The 17933-nt window shown below is 56.4% G+C and overlaps 1 protein-coding gene across 2 annotated transcripts; it reads left to right on the top strand.

Moving 5' to 3' along the window:
• Nucleotides 1-58: 58 nt before the first annotated feature.
• TRIP13 (thyroid hormone receptor interactor 13) lies at nt 59-17354 on the top strand. Of its 2 annotated transcripts, XM_047848439.1 has the most exons (13): nt 59-230; nt 910-1075; nt 2747-2876; nt 3614-3669; nt 4367-4457; nt 6001-6073; nt 8605-8668; nt 9480-9566; nt 9809-9915; nt 12280-12433; nt 14752-14864; nt 15985-16054; nt 16454-17354. In XM_047848439.1, exons 1-13 carry the CDS (start codon nt 139-141, stop codon nt 16547-16549), a joined length of 1299 nt encoding a protein of 432 aa, XP_047704395.1. In that variant the 5' UTR covers nt 59-138; the 3' UTR covers nt 16550-17354. The 2 variants fall into 2 exon arrangements, with proteins under 2 accessions (XP_047704395.1, XP_047704396.1); XM_047848440.1 differs by lacking the exons at nt 14752-14864; nt 15985-16054; nt 16454-17354 and adding an exon at nt 12875-14124 and having other exon boundaries at nt 61-230.
• The last annotated feature ends 579 nt before the right edge of the window (nt 17355-17933 follow it).

Genomic DNA, 17933 nt, shown 5'->3' with positions numbered 1-17933 from the left:
CGGGCGGGAGGGCTGACGGCTGGACAGGCCCGGGCGGTGGCGGCCCGGGCGGTGGCGGCGGCGGCGGCGGCGGCTCGGGGCGCGAGGCGGCGGCGGCGGCCACGCTCCGGCCGGGTCCCCGCTGCTCCAGGCGGCGCCATGGACGAGGCCGTGGGCGACCTGAAGCAGGCGCTGCCGTGCGTGGCCGAGGCGCCGACCGTCCACGTGGAGGTGCACCAGCGGAGCGGCAGGTGAGCCCGGGCGCCGCACCCAAGCGGAGCCGGACGGGCCCGGGGAGGAAGGGGCGCGTGTGCACGTTATCCTCGGACCTGGCGTTTGTCGGGCCGTTTCGTCACCCCAGCCGCCCACCACCTGATCTCTCAGGACCCCAGGCGAACCCCCGTGGTCCGCAGCTTTCAGAGGGGTCTGGGTGTGGCTTGCGTGGGGCAGGCGCCCGGGAGGGTGGACCCTCCCGGGGGCCTGCCTGCCGCCGAGGGGGAGCCCGAGGGGGAGGCCGGCTGGGGCAGTGTGGGAGGTGGGGGCGGAGGCAGGTACGGTCCAGAACCTGTCGGCGTCCTGGAAGCCTCGAATGCCAGTCCCAAAGTGTCAGAGTTTTCCCACGTGAATCACAGGCCTCGGGCTTTTGTTAAAATGCGGACTCGGGCTGCAACCCCACGGCTGTGGGAGCTTTGTGCCTTGGTTCCTAACAGTAGCAGCACTAGCGAGAGCTCGCGGCGCCTGTGTGTCCTGGCTGATCTTCCGTTGGGGCAGCCCGGGGTGGCAGGAGCTGTTGCTGTGGCCTCTTGGCGGATGGAGGGCAGGGCTTGGCTTGGGGCTGACCCCCAGGCGAGCCCACCGCTGTGCTCTGAAAGGCCTGATTTTGTGGAAGGCACTTGTTACCACCCTGACCTCTGTGTCTTGTGTTCCCAGCACTGCCAAAAAAGAAGATATAAAGCTGAGCGTTAGAAAGCTGCTCAACAGACATAACATTGTGTTTGGTGACTACACGTGGACCGAGTTTGATGATCCTTTTCTGAGCAGAAACGTGCAGTCTGTGTCTATTGTTGACACAGAGTTGAAGGTTAAAGACCCACAGGTGACTAATTCATATTGCCAAAAAATCGCTAATCCATAGTCGAATACAAAGTCAGTGTCATGGGGGCACCAGGCTGGCTCATTTAGCAGATCATGCGATCTTGATCCTGGGTTCATAGGTTCACGCCCCACGTCGGGTGTTGAGTTTACCTTAAAAAAAAAAAAAAAAACAACAACAACGTCAGTGTCACGGATGTCTGCTCGCTGCTTTGGTGGTGTGTTGTCAGAAAGTGGTTCGTTTATCTGTTGCTTTGTCTGGGAAGAGCCAGGTGCTGGGAGTGGGCTGGCCCCGGGGTCAGGATGCTCACAGCACAGTAGGGGGACCATTGGGAAAGCAGAACGCAGCGCCGCGGAATGGGCTGTGCTGATGAGGCCTCCGTCCCTGCTCTCTGTCCTTCCAGGCAGCAGAGGTCCATGGACCGCTCCACCGGCATAGACTGTAGGAGGCATGGGGGCTGAGGGATGAGATGGGCCTTCCGTGGAGAAGGGCTTCGTCTAGTCTGGCGTGCGGACGGCCCCGCCCACCATCTTTGTGGGAGAGGGTGGGTGTGTTGGGACCTTTTTGTCACTGTACAAACAACCCAGTGTCTGATACATCCCCTCTATCCGCATGGCTCGTGTCTTAGAATCAGTTGGGAAGCATTGGTTTGGCCCCAAAAGTTTGCTTAGAAGGTGGACCTCTCCTTTCTTATACTGGGACTAACGTTTGTGTCTTTGTCAGTTTTGGGGTTTTTTAAAAAAATTTTTTAATGTTTATTTTTGAGAGACAGAGTGTGAGCAGGGGAGGGGCCGAGAGGGGGGAGACCCAGAATCCGAAGCAGGCTCTAGGCTCTGGGTAGTCAGCACAGAGCCCGACCCGGGGCTCGAACCCCCGAATGGTGAGATCATGACCTGAGCCGAAGTCGGACGCTCAACCGACTGAGCCACCCAGGTGCCCCGTGGCTTTGTGACTTTTACCCATCATACTTGATTTTGGACAGCTTGGAGGACACAGAGGCGCTCTCCACGCTACTGAGGGAGGACAGGTTAACGCAGCCTCAGTGGAGGGTGCTGGGGCCAGCGGTTAGACGTTTTAACGTTCTCATCTTTGGCTCTGCCTGTTCACCTAGAGAAATTCATCTTCAGACGTAATTATGTGGTTTTATAGAAGTGCAAGGGCGACTTTCTATACGTTGTTAATAGTAGCTGACACCTCGAAATATCTTGGTTATCCGCCAGTCAGAGGTTGACTAAGCAGATGATAGGATCACAGTAAATACGACATAGCTGTGAAAAAGAAGCGGGAAAAGCCCAGTTAGAAAACTGTGTGGTTGAATCCGTTTTTGGTCAAGTACATGTATGTGGCTGCGTGATAGACCAGGGCGCATGTGAGGTTGGATGGGCGACTTTGACAAACTTCATTCTGTATCGTTTGTATGTTTTCACCAACCACGCAATTTTCACGATTACGAAGAACAATAAGGTAGTTTTTTAGTCAAAAGGGGAGAGAGAAACATCTTAAAGAGTTGATACCGAATCTGAATATGATAGGCTTTTTTCCTAATCTACGAACGAGTTTCTAACGTTCTGCATATCCAATTTTTATTTTTGGACGTTACCGGGTAATTGTCATGGCTAGAATTGGGAAGGGAGTTCAGTCTGTGTGGGTTGATTGCTCTCCCTCTCATCACAGCCCATCGACTTGGGTGCCTGCACGATTTCACTTCACGTCTTCCAGCTGAATGAGGGCGGCCCCAGCAGTGAGACTCTGGAGGAGGAGACCGAGAACATAACTGCGGCGAGTCACTGGGTCCTGCCCGCAGGTGCGTGAGCACTGGCGCCGGGCAGTACGCACCTAGGACACGAAGTCAGGGGTCGGCATGTGGCCTGCTCTCTCCACGGCAGTTAGCTGAGGAGGTTGTATTCATCCATCTGTTTTGTAGGCTTTCGGGGTGTTTTTTTTCTTGTGGAACAGAGAGCGCATCACAGAAGATGAAAGCAGGGGTCTCCATTGTGAGGCTGTGTTCCTGCAGGCGGGTCCCTCAGAGATGGTGCTGAGAATCCGGAGGTGCTCTTTCCTTCCCGGTTGGTCACCTGCCGGCCCCTTCCTTCCTCCTGCCTTCTCCGTGCTTCCCTGTGGACTTTGCCTTGGTTCTAGCCGGTGGAGTCCTCAGCGTTTACGTGTGGTGTCGTGACAGCCGGTCCAGACCTGCCTCTGCCCCACCCAAGTGCTGGCTGCTGGGAGGACGGTGGGGCAGTCTATGTGCTTGTGGGAGAGCTCAGGTCTGCAAGAGATAATTGCGCGTGGCCACGTGATGAAAAAGTAACTCCGTACTCCATTCGGTTGTCTGTTGAAAGCTGAGTGACTGGCAGTGATTTTGCACCTGTAAAGAAAAATTAAACTTTTAAGAAACAACTCAAACATTTAACTTCCCGGTAACGAGACTCTCGGCCTGTGGTGTGTGGCGCGGTGGAGAGCGTCAGTGACTCGGGGCAGACCTCACTGGTCATTGTGGTGCTTGTTTTCCTAAAATTAGGTTTTTGTTTTCCTCTCTCCCAGCTGAATTCCATGGGCTTTGGGACAGCCTGGTATATGATGTGGAAGTCAAATCTCATGTAAGTTGCCGTGCTGATTTTGCAGGAAGTCCCGGCTGTTTGAGTTGGGATCAATATTGTGTTGCCCTCCAGCATCTTGGAGCCCCGTGACTCAAATAGGCTTTTGCGAATTTATGGCTCCTGGCAGCCCGTGTCCCGGGTGTCTGTCCCATGGGGGAGGAAGAGGAGGGTGCAGAATGTAAAGACAGCCTTCACCGGATTGTGCTTTTAACGCACTGGGACTGAGGAGGCAGGGCCAAGGGGCAGACAGAGCAGGTCGGCAGGTCTGAGCAAGCGCCAGCTCGTCTGAGCCCCCTTCAAGGGGAAGGGTCCTGCATGCCGTGGGGGACACTAGAAGTCCATCCCCCGCATCACCCGGGCTACGCGGCCACAGTCCTGGCTGTGGTCCTAAGTGAATGTGCTGTGGCTTGCCCGCTGCTGTGTTGTCCCAGAGGTAGGAGCCCACTCATCACTTGCTAAGTCTTGTCCTTTGGCGGGACCCCTGTGTTTGTCTGCATACTTAGAGTAGCAGCAGCCAACCTGGTCTCGTACGTTTGGAGTTTCTTCCAAAACGAAAGCCTGTGAAGCATCCGGCACTCGGCGCCAGCAGTCGCCGAGGGGTGGGTGGTCTGGCGCCCGGCCCCTCTCCTCGGGCACATCTGGTGGGAACCTTTGCCTTGTCCACACCTCCGTGTGCATTTTACCTTTCTTCGCTCAGCTCCTCGATTACGTGATGACAACCTTGCTCTTCTCAGACAAGAACGTCGACAGCAATCTCATCGCCTGGAACCGGGTGGTGCTGCTTCACGGTAAGAGCGTGTGGGGTTTTCTTTATTTAACCAGGTAAACCGTGTGAAGTCAGGCTTTTTTACTTGTCCCGCTGACCTTCAAGGGGTTACAGTTCTGTTTTCTGATGCAGCCAGAGCTGTCCTCTAATGTCCCCTCCCTGAGAAGCCACTCTAGCTCACATTACCCTGGGCATGTGTCACCTGACCCTTCACTCGGCAGCTGCCTGGTCTCTGCCTTGTGACTCTTCTATGTTATTATTAAACTTTTCACATAACTGCCTCGTTCCCCCAAGTGATCGTACAGTCCTTAGGGCAGGAACCGCCTCACGTTTTTGTAGTATTCCCAGGGCTTCGCTTTGTGACCATAAACCGCAACAGCCCTGCTTCACTGAAGTTCTGTCTGAATCTTCTCAGAGGAGAACATTGGATTTTTTCTTGATGTTCCTGGTTAGAAAGAAATCGAGAGAATGCCCCAATAATAGTGAGGTGGGGGTGATTAGCTTCTGAGACCAGTTAAGACCATATGCTTCCGTGGAGTCTTAAAAGTCTTTTATTTTCTCCTGAGATTGTATTTCTCTGTTTTGAGACAGAGCGCACGAGTGGGGGAAGGGCAGAGAGGGAGAGCGGGAGAGAGAATCCCGAAAAGGCTCCACGCTGTCAGCACAGAGCCCAACTCGGGGTTCAGTCTCACAAACTGTGAGATCTTGGCCTGGGCCGAAATCAAGGTTCAGATGCTTAACCGAACCACCCAGGCACCCCCAACACGGGGCCTTTTAAACCGCAGATAATCTCAGCATATTGTCCCGATACTGGGTTCTGAGCAGACCATCCGTGGGTATTTTGATTAGTGAAATCAAGTATTTCCCATTTGGAATCGGCTCTATGTTTCTTCTTTAATTATCAAGAATGCACGCAGATCAGATTTGCAAGCGTCTGCATCTTCTGGCAGATGCATTTGTCCCTCTGTGTTGGCGTCTCAGCTGCTGCCAGGCCTCCTGCTCGGCGGCACACGGGGCAAGAAGCTGTACGAGCAGGGCTTCGCCTGCTGCTCTCCTGGTTTAGTGTGGGCTGCCGTGGAAGACGGGGATGCTGTGGGCTGCAGGAATGACAAGCACCAGTGCCTTAAGGATCCAGATGCTTGTCACGAAAGGTGTTTGACCTTTCACGAGGTGACTTAGCGAGTGGGTTTTCTAGAGGACGTGCGGGGACAAGGAGGGTGTCAGCGAAGTTGGAGACCAGGAGATGTGCTCGCTCTGGATGCTGAGGGGACGCACGGGCCGGGAGGCGATGCTGTGTTGGGGACGTGGAAGCCAAGAGTGGAAACACAGGCCGAGGTCAGACAAGGAGAAAAAGGGAAAGCCTTGGGAAGCGTGTTAATATTTTGCAGCACGCACGCTGCTAGCCGACTTCTTTGTGGGCTGCCCGGCGGTACTTGGGGTAACAGCATTCGGAGCTCTGAGCCCCACTCCTTGTTGTGTGTGCCGGGGATAACGCAGCTCCCGTTGTTTTAAGGGATTTGCTACCACGCTGACTGAAAAACACATCTGCTTGGGTTTTGTTACAGGTCCTCCAGGAACTGGAAAAACATCCCTGTGTAAGGCACTAGCCCAGAAATTGACCATCAGACTTTCGAGCAGGTAACTTCTGGTAATTCGAGAAAGGGGAGCAGCAGGACCGGGTCGCTTGCTTTTCACGTGTGACATGGAAGCTGTTTATTTCTTCCTAATTTTCCTTTACTAGTAGATCCCTCTCAGAGCAAATTCACTCCCGTACTGAGCACTGTTCTGAGTTAAGAGTCTCAGTCTTCTACGTTTACGGCGCTTCCTTTAACAATCAGCACGTGCTCTTTGGGTGACCGTCCCACGTGTGTGTCAGAATGCAGTCCGCTCTCAGGGCCGGATGCTTGCTGCTCTCGCTGACGGTTTCCCATCCTGTTGCCTGAGAGAGGCATGGCCAAGCCAGGGGTGGGTTTGTCTGTTTCTCCTTGAGTTCTGTCTCTCTCGGGGCTTATGATGTCCTTGCGTTTAGACACCATTCGGCCGTTATTTTCTCAACGAATTCCCCCTACACACACTCACTTTCTAGGAACAGACCCATTTATTTGCGTGTTCAGCTGTTTGATATTCTCCCCTGGGCCACCGATGTGGCTTTTTTTCTTTGAGGATTTTAGAATTTTCTGTGTTGCATTTTGGACAGTTTTCTAAGATGTCAGATCTGCTTTTAATTCAGTGACATTTTCGTTTCTGTTTGCATGTTTTTCTTTTCCGGCTGTTCCACCTGGTTCCTTTTATACTTTTCAATTTTCCGCATTATCCTCGTGTTAAAATGTTTGAGCCGGTGTGTGGTCACCATTTCACAACTTTCCCTGCTAAGTCCATCCTTGTCAGTTCCGGGTCTTTCTGTTGACTGGCGTTTCTCCTGGTTCGGGGTCCGTTTCTGCTTGTGCTGTCAGGTAAGTTTTGGTTGAGTGCAGACATTGTTTTTGTCGGGTTTTGTTCCGCTAGGCATTGCATTTGTGATTTAGGGCAACCCTTTTGAGGTTTGTTTTTAAGCTTTACTGGAAAGGAGTCCAGACTTAATAGTGAAGTGAGGCCCTTCTGGGATCTCACTTGGGCACCCTGAGTGATAGCGGGTACTGCGCACGTTGGCCATTGGGAACTCGAGCTTCCCAGCCTGTGAGCCCCAGGAGCCGTGCCCCTCACGGCTCTCCAGCCGATTGGGATTTCCATATTCACACACGCCCGAGTGTCAGCAAAGACCCAGAGGGACCCCGTGACGATTCCCGGAGCTTTACTCCTGCGTGTCTACCTCCCCTCTGGAACTCTGCTCTGCAGCCTACAGCTGCCTCAGGCTCCTCGAACTCTGACCTCTGTGTCCAAGTCAGCGCGGTGGCTGTGCACGTCTTGGGTCCCCTCCAGGCTCGCGGTCGGAAGGCGCTGTAGGCAGAGAGCCAGAGCGCTTGCGGGCTCCCTCGTTCCTGTCTGGGTGACAGTCCTGACGCCTGCTGTCTGGCGCCACTCACAGATGGCTGTTGCTGTTGCGATGATTTCGTCTCCTTTTCCGGTTAATTCAGGGGATTGATCTGAGACTTGTTACTCCAGCGTGTATCCTAGGACGAATACTTTATTTTCTTCCCTTTCAAAAATGTCCCGTGAGTATTTTTGTGTAGGGAAGTTGCTCTTTTCCTACCTTTTATTCTGTGTGAGCAACTTGGTTTTGTCTTGACCTGCCGAGGTGCATCTGTGCCTTGCAGATCTCTTGGAGCCGTTACCTGAAACACTGGACACTGAAGATGTTACCTCAAGAAAGAAAACTTCCTGCAGTACAACCGTCTGGAAATACGCATTTATTTTGTGGCTTAGAAATGCCAGAGAGAAACCTTAGCAAGCCTTTGTTGCTCACCTGATGGAAATGCCTTAGGGTTGATTTTGTTCAGTATTCAACCCAGTCTTTATTCCATTAGGTTGTCTGTCTCTCCCCTCTTTGGTAAACAGAATTAGCGGATAGCCAGTTGCAATTTTTTGAAAGGGGTTGTCTTTCTCATGTGGACTTTCGAGGCATCGGGGACGGGGCCCGGCTTCCCTTCTGCCCCCGTCTCGCTCCCTGTTTGATTTTAGTTAGAACTAAGTGCATCCAGGTGTCCCGTGTGCACAGAGGACCAGTGCTAGATTGCAGTCTGTCAGTATATACTGAGGCTGACATCGGGGCCTCCGGGTGCCCCGTGGCCCTGGGGTCCACAGGAAGTGAGTTTTTGCTGGGAAACAGATTGTCCACTCGTCGGGTTTATGGAGGGAGGAAAACACGTTCAGCTCTGGCCAGAAAACGCCTGACGGTTACGTTTTGTTTTGCTACCACGTTACTGCTGGTGACGCTTCTTAGAGCACCTGAGACGTCAGTTACAAGCAGATGAAAAGTTGTTTTGATGCAGAGATGTTTTCCAGTTCAAAACCCTTAGTTTGCTTCAGCCAGGACCGCTGATTGCATGTTGTTAGATGGTCGTAAGTACTTGCGCAGGCTGCTGCACCAGCCCTCGTTGGTAGCTGTGGCGACTTAACCAGTTAGCGGGCAGCGGAGGGATGCTGGGTTAAAGCGGAAGTGTTGCCGCCCCTGTGGGTGCCGTAGGAGCGATTTGGAAGCCACTCGTTGTAACTCTGTTTTATCATCTCAGGTACCGGTACGGCCAATTAATTGAAATAAACAGCCACAGCCTCTTCTCTAAGTGGTTTTCGGAAGTAAGTATCAGCATCGCTTCTGCTTGTCGGCATTGTCAACCATGTAGTTGGACGGCTGTCTCGTAGAGTAGGCAAACTCTCCTCCGAGAGCTTCAGACAGAAGTAGGTAACGGGACAGTAGGGCGGACTCGCGGTCGGAGGGAAGTTCCAGAACTGAGCGGTAACTTGGAAATAGGCCCGAGAGTACCCTCTGCTGGTGGCATCCAGACCTTTGGGCGGGACAGACACTCAGCTTTCTCTGAGGACGGGACCTGCGTTCAGCAGAGGGCTGCATCCTCAGAGAGCACGCCCTCAGGGCTCTGAGCCTCGTTCCTCTGTGTTCCTCTGTCCGAACCGTGGGGCTCGGCCAAGGTGATGTTGCAGGTGCCTCTCAGCACAGGAGAGCTCTGCCCGGGCACCGGTGCAAACATCCCTCCAGAGGGTGGTGAGCCAGGACGCGGAGCACCCGTAAGGAGTGCCCTTAGCTTGCATCCGTGACCCATCTTGTTCCTGGTGGTGCGGATGGCAGGCAAAAGGAAGGAGGGAGGGCGCTGAGGCACCTGTGTGTGCCAGGCGGCTCAGGGCTGAGCCGGCGTGGGCTCGAGCGCGCTTCCCGGCACGTGGAGCGGGGCAAGGGGATCTTGTGGGTCGGCCTCTCCCGTGTGGCCCTGGCTCCTGGGATTTAGGGATTCCTCCGGGGGGCCGTCAGGAGGCAATGGGCTCGTGGGGCCCCCTGGGGTCATAACGAGGCTGGGCAGGGACGGCAGATGAGGGTGTGCAGCAGGCGGCGTGAAGCGTACAAGTCAACATTAAAGGAGTGTTTTGGTTCCAGAGTGGCAAGCTGGTAACGAAGATGTTCCAGAAGATTCAGGACTTGATCGATGACAGAGATGCGCTGGTGTTCGTGCTGATTGATGAGGTAGGCGCAGCTGGACATCACACCCGTGACTGGAGGGAATTGGACCCCTGGCTGAGTCCGTCCTCCATCCGGCACTCCTGTCACGCAGCCCTCTCCTGCCCGGCGTCCCGCACGTCGAGCTCCTGGCATAGCGGGCTCACGCGTACCCGTTCGCTTGCCCCTCGCTTGCTCGGTTGATGCAGCGCACGGCTGCCCCTGGGGTCGGGTGCTGTCCTTTCCGACCTGTCGCCCCGTCCCCACAGGTGGAGAGCCTCACGGCCGCCCGCAACGCTTGCAGAGCAGGTACCGAGCCGTCAGATGCCATCCGTGTGGTCAACGCTGTCTTAACCCAGATCGATCAGATTAAGAGGTAATGCTGACACGGTGGTCTCACGCGAGAAGCCACAGGGAGGGTGTGAAGTGGCCGCACGCCTCTACACGTTACTCAGCTCCTCTGAGTGGACACACGGCTGCTGAGTTTCGGCCCTTCTCCCACACCTGAGGCGGTGTATCTGCTAAATGCACCACTTCGTGGGCAGGTACTTTCATTAAGGTATCGGAAACATAAAGCGAAACTCAAGCGTGCGGAGAAGCGCGTGACCGTGAAACACGGCCGTCCTCCGGCACCGATGCCGGCACCGCCCGGTGTTGGTTGGCGTTGCAGGGCTGGCGATGGACAGGCGAGCGCCCCCCGCGTGCGCTTCATGGGGCCAGATTTCACGTCTCCACAGCCCAGCCTTGCAGGTCCGGGGCCTGTGGTCAGTGTGCCCTGAGCCCGTGCAGCTTTAGGGAGTGACTCCTCGTAACCTGACTCGGTCCGGGCCCCCACCCCCCGACCCCCACCCCGGATCGCAGCCCTCGGTGGGTCCCGGGAGCGCTCTCCCACTGGGAGGCTGCCCGGCTGCAGAGCTAGCTTGTCCGCGTGGACTGGTGGGGAACCGAATCGTGTCGTGGGCTGTTTCCCGGGCCACCCGCAGTACATTTGCGGTTTACGACCTGCGACCTGCTGTGAGGGGCTGTAATTTCCTGAGCCGCAGCTGTTGCTGGCCTGCTTGCTTCCACCCTGCTCGGGGCCAGCCATGTGCCCCTGTAGCCGCTCCTCCTTCCTCCCTGGGCTCTGCTCCCAGCCCCGCCCCTGCTCCTCAGTCTGGTTTCTGCCCCTCCCTTACCTGAGAGCCACCCGCCCTCCCTGGAATTTTCCGCACCATCAGACCTCCAGCCACCCTTCCCCTGCCTCCACTCTCCAGACCGCCTAGTTTCTGCTGTCAGCCTCCTTCCCTCTTCTGTTGGTTACCCCTCACGGGCCTGTGGGTCCACCTAGACTGGGCGTCGGACACTCCCGGGGTGCTCACTCAGCCCTGCAGCTCCCGCCTCCAGGGTTCCCATTGACCCGATGTCCTCCCTGTGCAGCCCCTGCTCGAGCCAGAAGGTGGGGTCCCAGTGCCCCTCCTGTCGCTGGCAGGTGTGGGGGCTCAGGAGGGAATGGAGACGCACGGGTTTCCGGTTGCCCTCACCCCTTCCTGTGCCCTTAACTTCACGCTTCCTGTTCAGGCCCCTCTAGGCCACCCTTCCAGGCCTTCCTTTGTGTGGGTCTGACTCTTTGGGACAAAGCCCGTCCCCAGACAAGAATCCCAGCCGTGTCATCCCTCCGCCCGGACTCCTGTGACCCGCACACTCCCTGCCCCTAACCCTCAGTGGCTCACCCTTGCTCACCCCGCACTACACACCTGTTTCCAGACACCGGGTGAAGCTGGCCTTCCTGGGGGGGCTCCCCAGGCCACACGCTTCCTGCGGCCTGGCCTGTGTGTTGACTCGGGCCCCGGGGGAGCATCGCCACATCCCCCACACCAAGCCCAGTGGCCTGGGAAGCGTGCTCACGGGATGCCTTGTGCCTGCCGTGTGCTGGCCACGCTGGCCGACAGACTGGACAGCGGGGCTCTCTTGTCCTTTGGAAGCTAAAGGGGAAGCAGCCCGTAAACAGGATAAATACCTCAGCTCCGCGGCATGTGGGAGTCCCGAGAGCTGCGCGTCGAGTGCTCAGCTGGCTGTGCCCTGGCAGGTCGATGGGGTGCTCAGGGCGCTGCACACAGAGTGAGAGCTCCGGGGGTGCTTGGGTGGCTCAGGCGGTTAAGTGTCTGACTTTTGATACTGGCTCGGGTCGTGGGATCAAGCCCTGCACTGGGCTCCAAGCTGAGCATGGAGCCTGCTTGGGATTCTCTCTCTCTCTCTCTCTCTCTCTCTCTCTCTCTCTCTCTCTCTCTCTCTCTTCTCTCTCTCTCTCTCTCTCTCTCTCTCTTTCTCTCTCTCTCTCTTTCTCTCTCTCCCTCCCTCCCCCCCCTCCCCCCGCCCTGCACATACACACTTTCCCTGTCTCTAGACATAAAAATAAAATTGGGGGGGGGGGGAGGAAGAAAAAAGAAAAAACGAGAGTTTTGTCATGCCACAGTTGACGGAAGAGAGGGAACAGTCAAGTGGGGGTCTGGGACAACTTGCTGGAAGACAGGAGCAACACCTCCTTAGCGCACTGTGTTGCAGCCAAGAGAGCCTGGTGGGAGTTGGGGGCCCGGCAGGCACTCAGGTGTGGGCCTCAGGAGGCCTCCTAGGCTGGGTGTGGGATGTGGGGTGCAGCCGGCTGAGACGCTGGCTGAATTCTGAACCTTCGAGGACGGGGGTGGGGGTGTGTGATGGAATCACTGAGGCACCGGCCGACTGGCGCTCACTCCTCTGCCTCCAGGCACTGCAACGTGGTGATTCTGACCACTTCCAACATCACGGAGAGGATCGACGTGGCCTTCGTGGACAGGGCTGACATCAGGCAGTACATCGGACCGCCCTCTGCAGCAGCCATCTTCAAAATCTACCTCTCCTGTCTGGAAGAACTGATGAAGGTACGGGGCGTTTTTGTTTCCAACCGGGCTTCTCGTGTGTCCTTAGTTCCCTGACACGGGTTAAAGTCGCCAATTCCGAGATGGGATGAGTTACTTGAACGTGGTATTAACCATCTTAGGTCGAAAACTGCAGTTGGTGTGTTTCGTAGGTTGAGTTGATAGTTGAAATTATTGGGGTGCCTGGGTGGCTCAGTCAGTTGAGCGTCTGACTTGGGCTCAGGTCATGATCTCACGGTTCATGGGTTCGAGCCCCGCATCAGGCTCTGTGCTGACCGCTTGCTCAGAGCCTGGAGCCTGCTTCAGATTCTGTGTCTCCTTCTCTCTCTGCCCCTCCTCCTCTCACGCTTTGTCTCACTCTGTTTCTCAAAAATAAATAAATGTAAAAAAAAAATTTAAAAAAAAGAAATTATGGCCACCGACTTTATATTTTTGCTCTTTTAGTGCAAAGTGATGATTGTGATCATGTGATCGATCGATCTGCCGGGAGGGGCGTGGAAACCTGCCGGACGCGTCCTAGTTCATAGGGAGACCTGACTGGAGGCCACAGGTCACAGGGATGTCATCTGACTGGAGGTCACAGTTCACAGAGGGGTCATCTGACTGGGTTGCCGTTCACAGTGTATCATTAGCTACGGCATTAATGTCCCTTCAGTCCCGTGTTCTGGCGAGCAGTGAGCACAACAGCAGTGGGCGAGGTAGCGCGCTCCCAGTGGCCTGGCGTAAACCACTCTAGGCAGAACCTGGGTGCTAGGAGTCCAGGGCAGTGGGCACAGCAGGCCCGAGGCAGGCAGTCCCTTCCCCCAGGGGAGCGTTCCTGAACCCTGATTCTGGGAGATAGGCAGTAACCAAGCCAACCGACGGACGGGGATTTACGTGGTGATCGTTGGCATGACGTTGTCGTAAGAGGATGGCGGGGGTGGGATCGACCCCCAGCCCGGCGCCACAGAGCTTCGGCGGGGATCACACAGCCCCTGACAGGGATGGGAGGGCTGGTCTGGCGTGTGCACCCCGTCCCACTTTGCTGCGGCACGGAGGAAGTGGCGGCCCCAGGGAGCCTTGACCTGAGGTCCCAGGTGAGCTCCGGAAAGTGTCGGTGCCGAGAAGTCAGCGTGATGGGATCCCGACGGTGGTCACGCTCCTACTTGTGCTGCGCATCCGGGAGATGTTTCGCCAGTTAACGTACGAACTTTTTCTAGAAGCTGAGTGTGTGGGACAGGGGTTCTCAACCGGTTTGCAGGAAGTTAAGCCATTCCGATGACGGAGTGGAAATTTGGCCAGTCCTGAAGGCTGTCGGCCTGTGCCTGGCCCACTCGTCAGGAACCCGCGGTTGTCGCGTGCACCCGGAGGGGCAGCGGGGGGCAGTCCCGGGGAGGCTGCAGGGACCCAGGGAGGCTCAGGAAGGTGAGAACACTCCTGGCGTAAACCCTGTTGCTTAAATTTACTCACAGCCTTCACCAGACCTCCAAAACATGCGGACAAAGCTGTTTGTTCCCCGTTCTCTCCCGGTCCCTAAGTCAGAGCGGTTCACGTTAGAAGTCGTTCGGTGCTGGTCCCTGGGCGCCCTGTCAGGTGCCGCTTCTTGGCAGAGTGCCTCCCGTGTACAGCCACGTGGCTCACAAGGGAATGAAGTCCAGATCCAGGGTCAGGCTGTGCCACCTGCCACGCAACGGTCTTGTCTTAAAAACAACAAATGAAGGGGCGCCTGCGCGGCTCGGGTCATGATCTCATGGTTTGTGGGTTCGAGCCCCGCGTCGGGTTCTGTGCCGTCAGCTTGGAGCCCGGAGCCTCCTTCGGATTCTGTGTGTCTCTCTCTCTCCCTCTCCCTCTCCCTCTCCCTCTCCCTCTCCCTCTCCCTCTCCCTCTCCCTATCTCTCCCTCTCCCTCTCCCTCAAATAAATACTAAAAGAAAAAAAAAAAAATGGAGACCCTCCTTGAAAGGCAGGCCAAGTCCTGACTCCTGAGCTCGACTCTGCTTCCCTGGGTTGTGATACGCCTTTGAAACCCAATACCGGGCTGGCCTCAGCCCCTCCGAGTCCCTCTCTGCCCTGACACGTAGTGAAGACACGTCTTGATCAAAAGCACAGAAGAGGCTGGGTCCCCGCTAGTCTCCGAGACGTGTCCCGTCACCCGTATTCTCACCTGCGTTTGAAGGAGCGGGGACGTGCGTGTGAGCGAGAGGGGAGCGGCCTGCGTCCTGGCGTGGCCGTGCTTGCCTTTCTGGGGGAGGCGATGTTTCTGAGGAACGGGCTGCTGTTCCGTGGCCGACAGTGTGCACTCTGCCCGTGAACCGCGCCGTGACGCCCTGTGTCTGTCTCCAGTGTCAGATCATATACCCTCGCCAGCAGCTGCTGACCCTCCGGGAGCTGGAGATGATTGGCTTCATTGAAAACAACGTGTCAAGGTTGAGTCTCCTTTTGAGTGAAATTTCAAGGTGTGCATTGCCTCCGTCTTTATAACCTAGAAAAGTGCATTTGTTGTGGTCATGGGCGGTTGTAGCTGACTGCAGCAGCCTGGGGTCGTGGTTTGGGGTCAGAGGACAGGGACTGGGACCCCGAGGCGTCTGTCGCACAGGCGCTGGGAGAGCTTTGAGAGCCCCCGACCGCCCGGGCCCCAGGCGCCTGGGCCAGAGCGTAGAGGTCCGCCACCCTCCCACAGGCACCGTTAGAAAGTAAAAAGCAGTGCTGTGTTTGTCTCTGAAAAGATAGATATTCAGATGAGGCTCTCGTGACGTAGTCCTGATTTCTTAAAAAACGGCATTTGTTAGATTTTTACAAATGGATGAGAAGGAAAAAGTGGAAGCTTCTGTGTGAGTAAGCAGAGGACACAGCGGCAGGGGTCTGTGTTTGGTGCTTCGGGAAATCAGAGAAAGAACGCGGCCCGGCAGCCCTAGGCGTCAGGAGGGAGCGCTCGGCCCCTGAGCGCCAGTGGCTGCACACGTGCTGGGGGCCTGTGGCTGGCAGCGTGGTCGACCTCCCCCGTGGCTTTGGTGACCAGGGGTGGCAGGAAGGGAAGGTGGGGAGATGGAGTGGAGCACAGTTGCAGTGGAGTGAAGGACGGTTAGAATTTGGACAAACTGGAGAGAACTGGGGAAGGCCGTGGGGGACTTGCGGTGGGCTGTACGGCAGAGATCAGGTGGTGGTGCTGGCGGCCCAGAGGCCACGTTGTGACCAGAGTTTGAACTTCATCCTGAAGCCGTGAGGCTTGTGGAAGCTTTTGAACAAAGGGATAGCCTGAAGAAACTATATTTCGGGTTATCTCTTAAAGAGATGGAAACTGGTCAAGATGAGGCAGAAGAGGGCAGTTCTGACACTTGGACAAAAATAGTTGATGGGGACCAGCCTGGTTTCCTCGGGATCCGTGCCACTGGCCACGTGCCCACCATGTCGTGTGTGCCTCTCCTGGGCAGCTAGCAGCTCAGGGCGGCAAGCATCCTGTCCCGCCTGGGGCAGGAGCTGAGGACCGGGGGCCACCAGCCCACCTTGAGGCCAGCTATAGGGGAGGGGACTTCCGGAGATGAGGGAGACCGTCCCCAAGCGCGGTTCTGTTCACAGGAAGAGCGAGGGTCTCAGCGGCCGCGTCCTGAGAAAGCTCCCTTTTCTGGCTCATGCGCTGTATGTCCAGGTGAGTCCGCCATGGCCGCCCCTGCCTCTGAGCGCTCTGAGCCCCCCACCGCTGCTCTGTGCCCCCCCACCGCTGCTCGGTGCCCCCCACTGCCACTGTGTGCCCCCCACCACCACTCTGTGTGGCGGGGCCTGGCCTCGCGGGGAGTTGCACATAACACCGTTACGGATCTGACTCACCTCCATGCCTAAGCGATGGGCTTCTGGGCGGGAGGGCCTCGGTGCCTCTGAAGCGAGGAGGTGGCCTGTGGGCGTCTCACACACCTCTGCTCACACTGGGCCCTCCATGGACTCGTGCGGAGCAGGGCCTCGGAGTCCCCCGCCCTGCCCCATACTGGGGGTGCCGGCCAGCAGCCCCACCAGGGACATGACCGGCCCATATACCCGTGTCTGTTTCCAGGCCCCCACTGTCACCATCGAGGGCTTCCTTCGAGCCCTGTCTCTGGCAGTGGACAAGCAGTTCGAAGAGAAGAAGCAGCTCTCGCCTTGCGTCTGATCCGGACCCCGCCGTGATCGTGGGCACAGTCGGCAGGTGACGTCGCTGCCCAGAAGTCTCCGAACGCGCTCTGCCCGGGCTGGAAGCCCACGAGGCTGAGTGGTGTTCAAAGAAGTGTGTTGTATGTGACGTGTTTTTAAGACGAGTCGGCCTGTCATTTTCACTGTTTCAAAAGATGATTCAAGTTCTGCTGTCTAGGTGTCCTCACTTCATCCTGCCGCTAGACAGTCAGATGCAAAATGCTGACAAAATTGGTTTAAAATAGGCCATGAACACAGGCTTTACGAAGCAAAAGAAAAAACTACGTTGTCTTAAATAAGAATGTAATCCCAGCGTTAAAAACATCTGGGTCGCTGAAATATGAGGTGGCCTTTGCTCTCTGACCTGAGCCTCATTTATTTGGTACAAATGGTTCAGAGACTAATGAGTAAGAAAAAAAAACCTATTCCTATGTTCTAGAAACGGAGAAAACAATTCTGGAAGAGTGGGCTTCGCACAAAGGTGCTATTTGTGAGAAAGGTGCAGTTTGGGGATCGGGCGAGCGCGTGCCACGCAGCTCGGCCCCAGGACAGGCGGCGTCGCACGGTTTCCTGCCCGTCGTTTTGCGGTAGCATTGCGGCCGCGCGCGCGGTGGCACGTCACTCGCCCACGGCAAGCTGGCTGGAGCTTGGCGCACCTCACAGGATGTGCTTTGCGCTTACCCGACGCTCAAATCCATTTCACGCTCATGTTTTGTACACGTTTTGAAGACCACGTTGGTTTTTGTTACAGAGCTTTTTAAGTATTAAAGCATACTCCACCAGAACTTTTCATGTTGGGTCTCCACTCCGACGATGTGGATTCTATTGAGACGTTCCCGTGATTATGTAGCTTTTAGCCTGTTTCATGCCTTGAGGTGTCAAAAGGGACTGTGACCATTTATGGGAATGACACCAAGAGCCGCATCTGGAACCTGGAGCCTGGCTCTGGCCTCCTCGAGCCCTGAAGTGGGGGTAAAAGCAGTGTCTGTGGGCACCGGGGTCAGAAGAGGGGCGCGCCGTGCTCCAGGAGCGGGGGACCCTGAGACAACCTCATCTCAACTTTGCTGGAATGCCTGGTGTCCAGGTGCCTGGATGGAAGGAAGGAGACAGGGGCTGGGCCGGGGCAGATGGGGGGAAAGACAGGGTAAGGGAGACAGGCAGGGGGAAGGGAAGCCCGAGGGACTGGGGACGGCAGGGGCAGGGGCTCCAGAGCCAGACCCTGCGGGCAGAAAACGAGATCTAAGCGCTGGAGGCCAGCAGACCAAGACCCGTTTCCCAGAAGGTGGGTTCCAGAGGTTCCGTGGGTGCATCTGAGGCATCCGCCCAAGGGCCCCTAGAGGGTGGCGCCGCCCCGGGTGGTGGCA

This window comes from Prionailurus viverrinus, unplaced genomic scaffold (assembly GCF_022837055.1).
Source record: "Prionailurus viverrinus isolate Anna unplaced genomic scaffold, UM_Priviv_1.0 scaffold_63, whole genome shotgun sequence".
NCBI classification, from domain to species: Eukaryota; Metazoa; Chordata; class Mammalia; order Carnivora; family Felidae; genus Prionailurus; species Prionailurus viverrinus.
The sequence above is the reverse complement of the archived record's forward strand: the minus strand, read 5'-3'. Positions and strand labels throughout refer to the sequence as shown.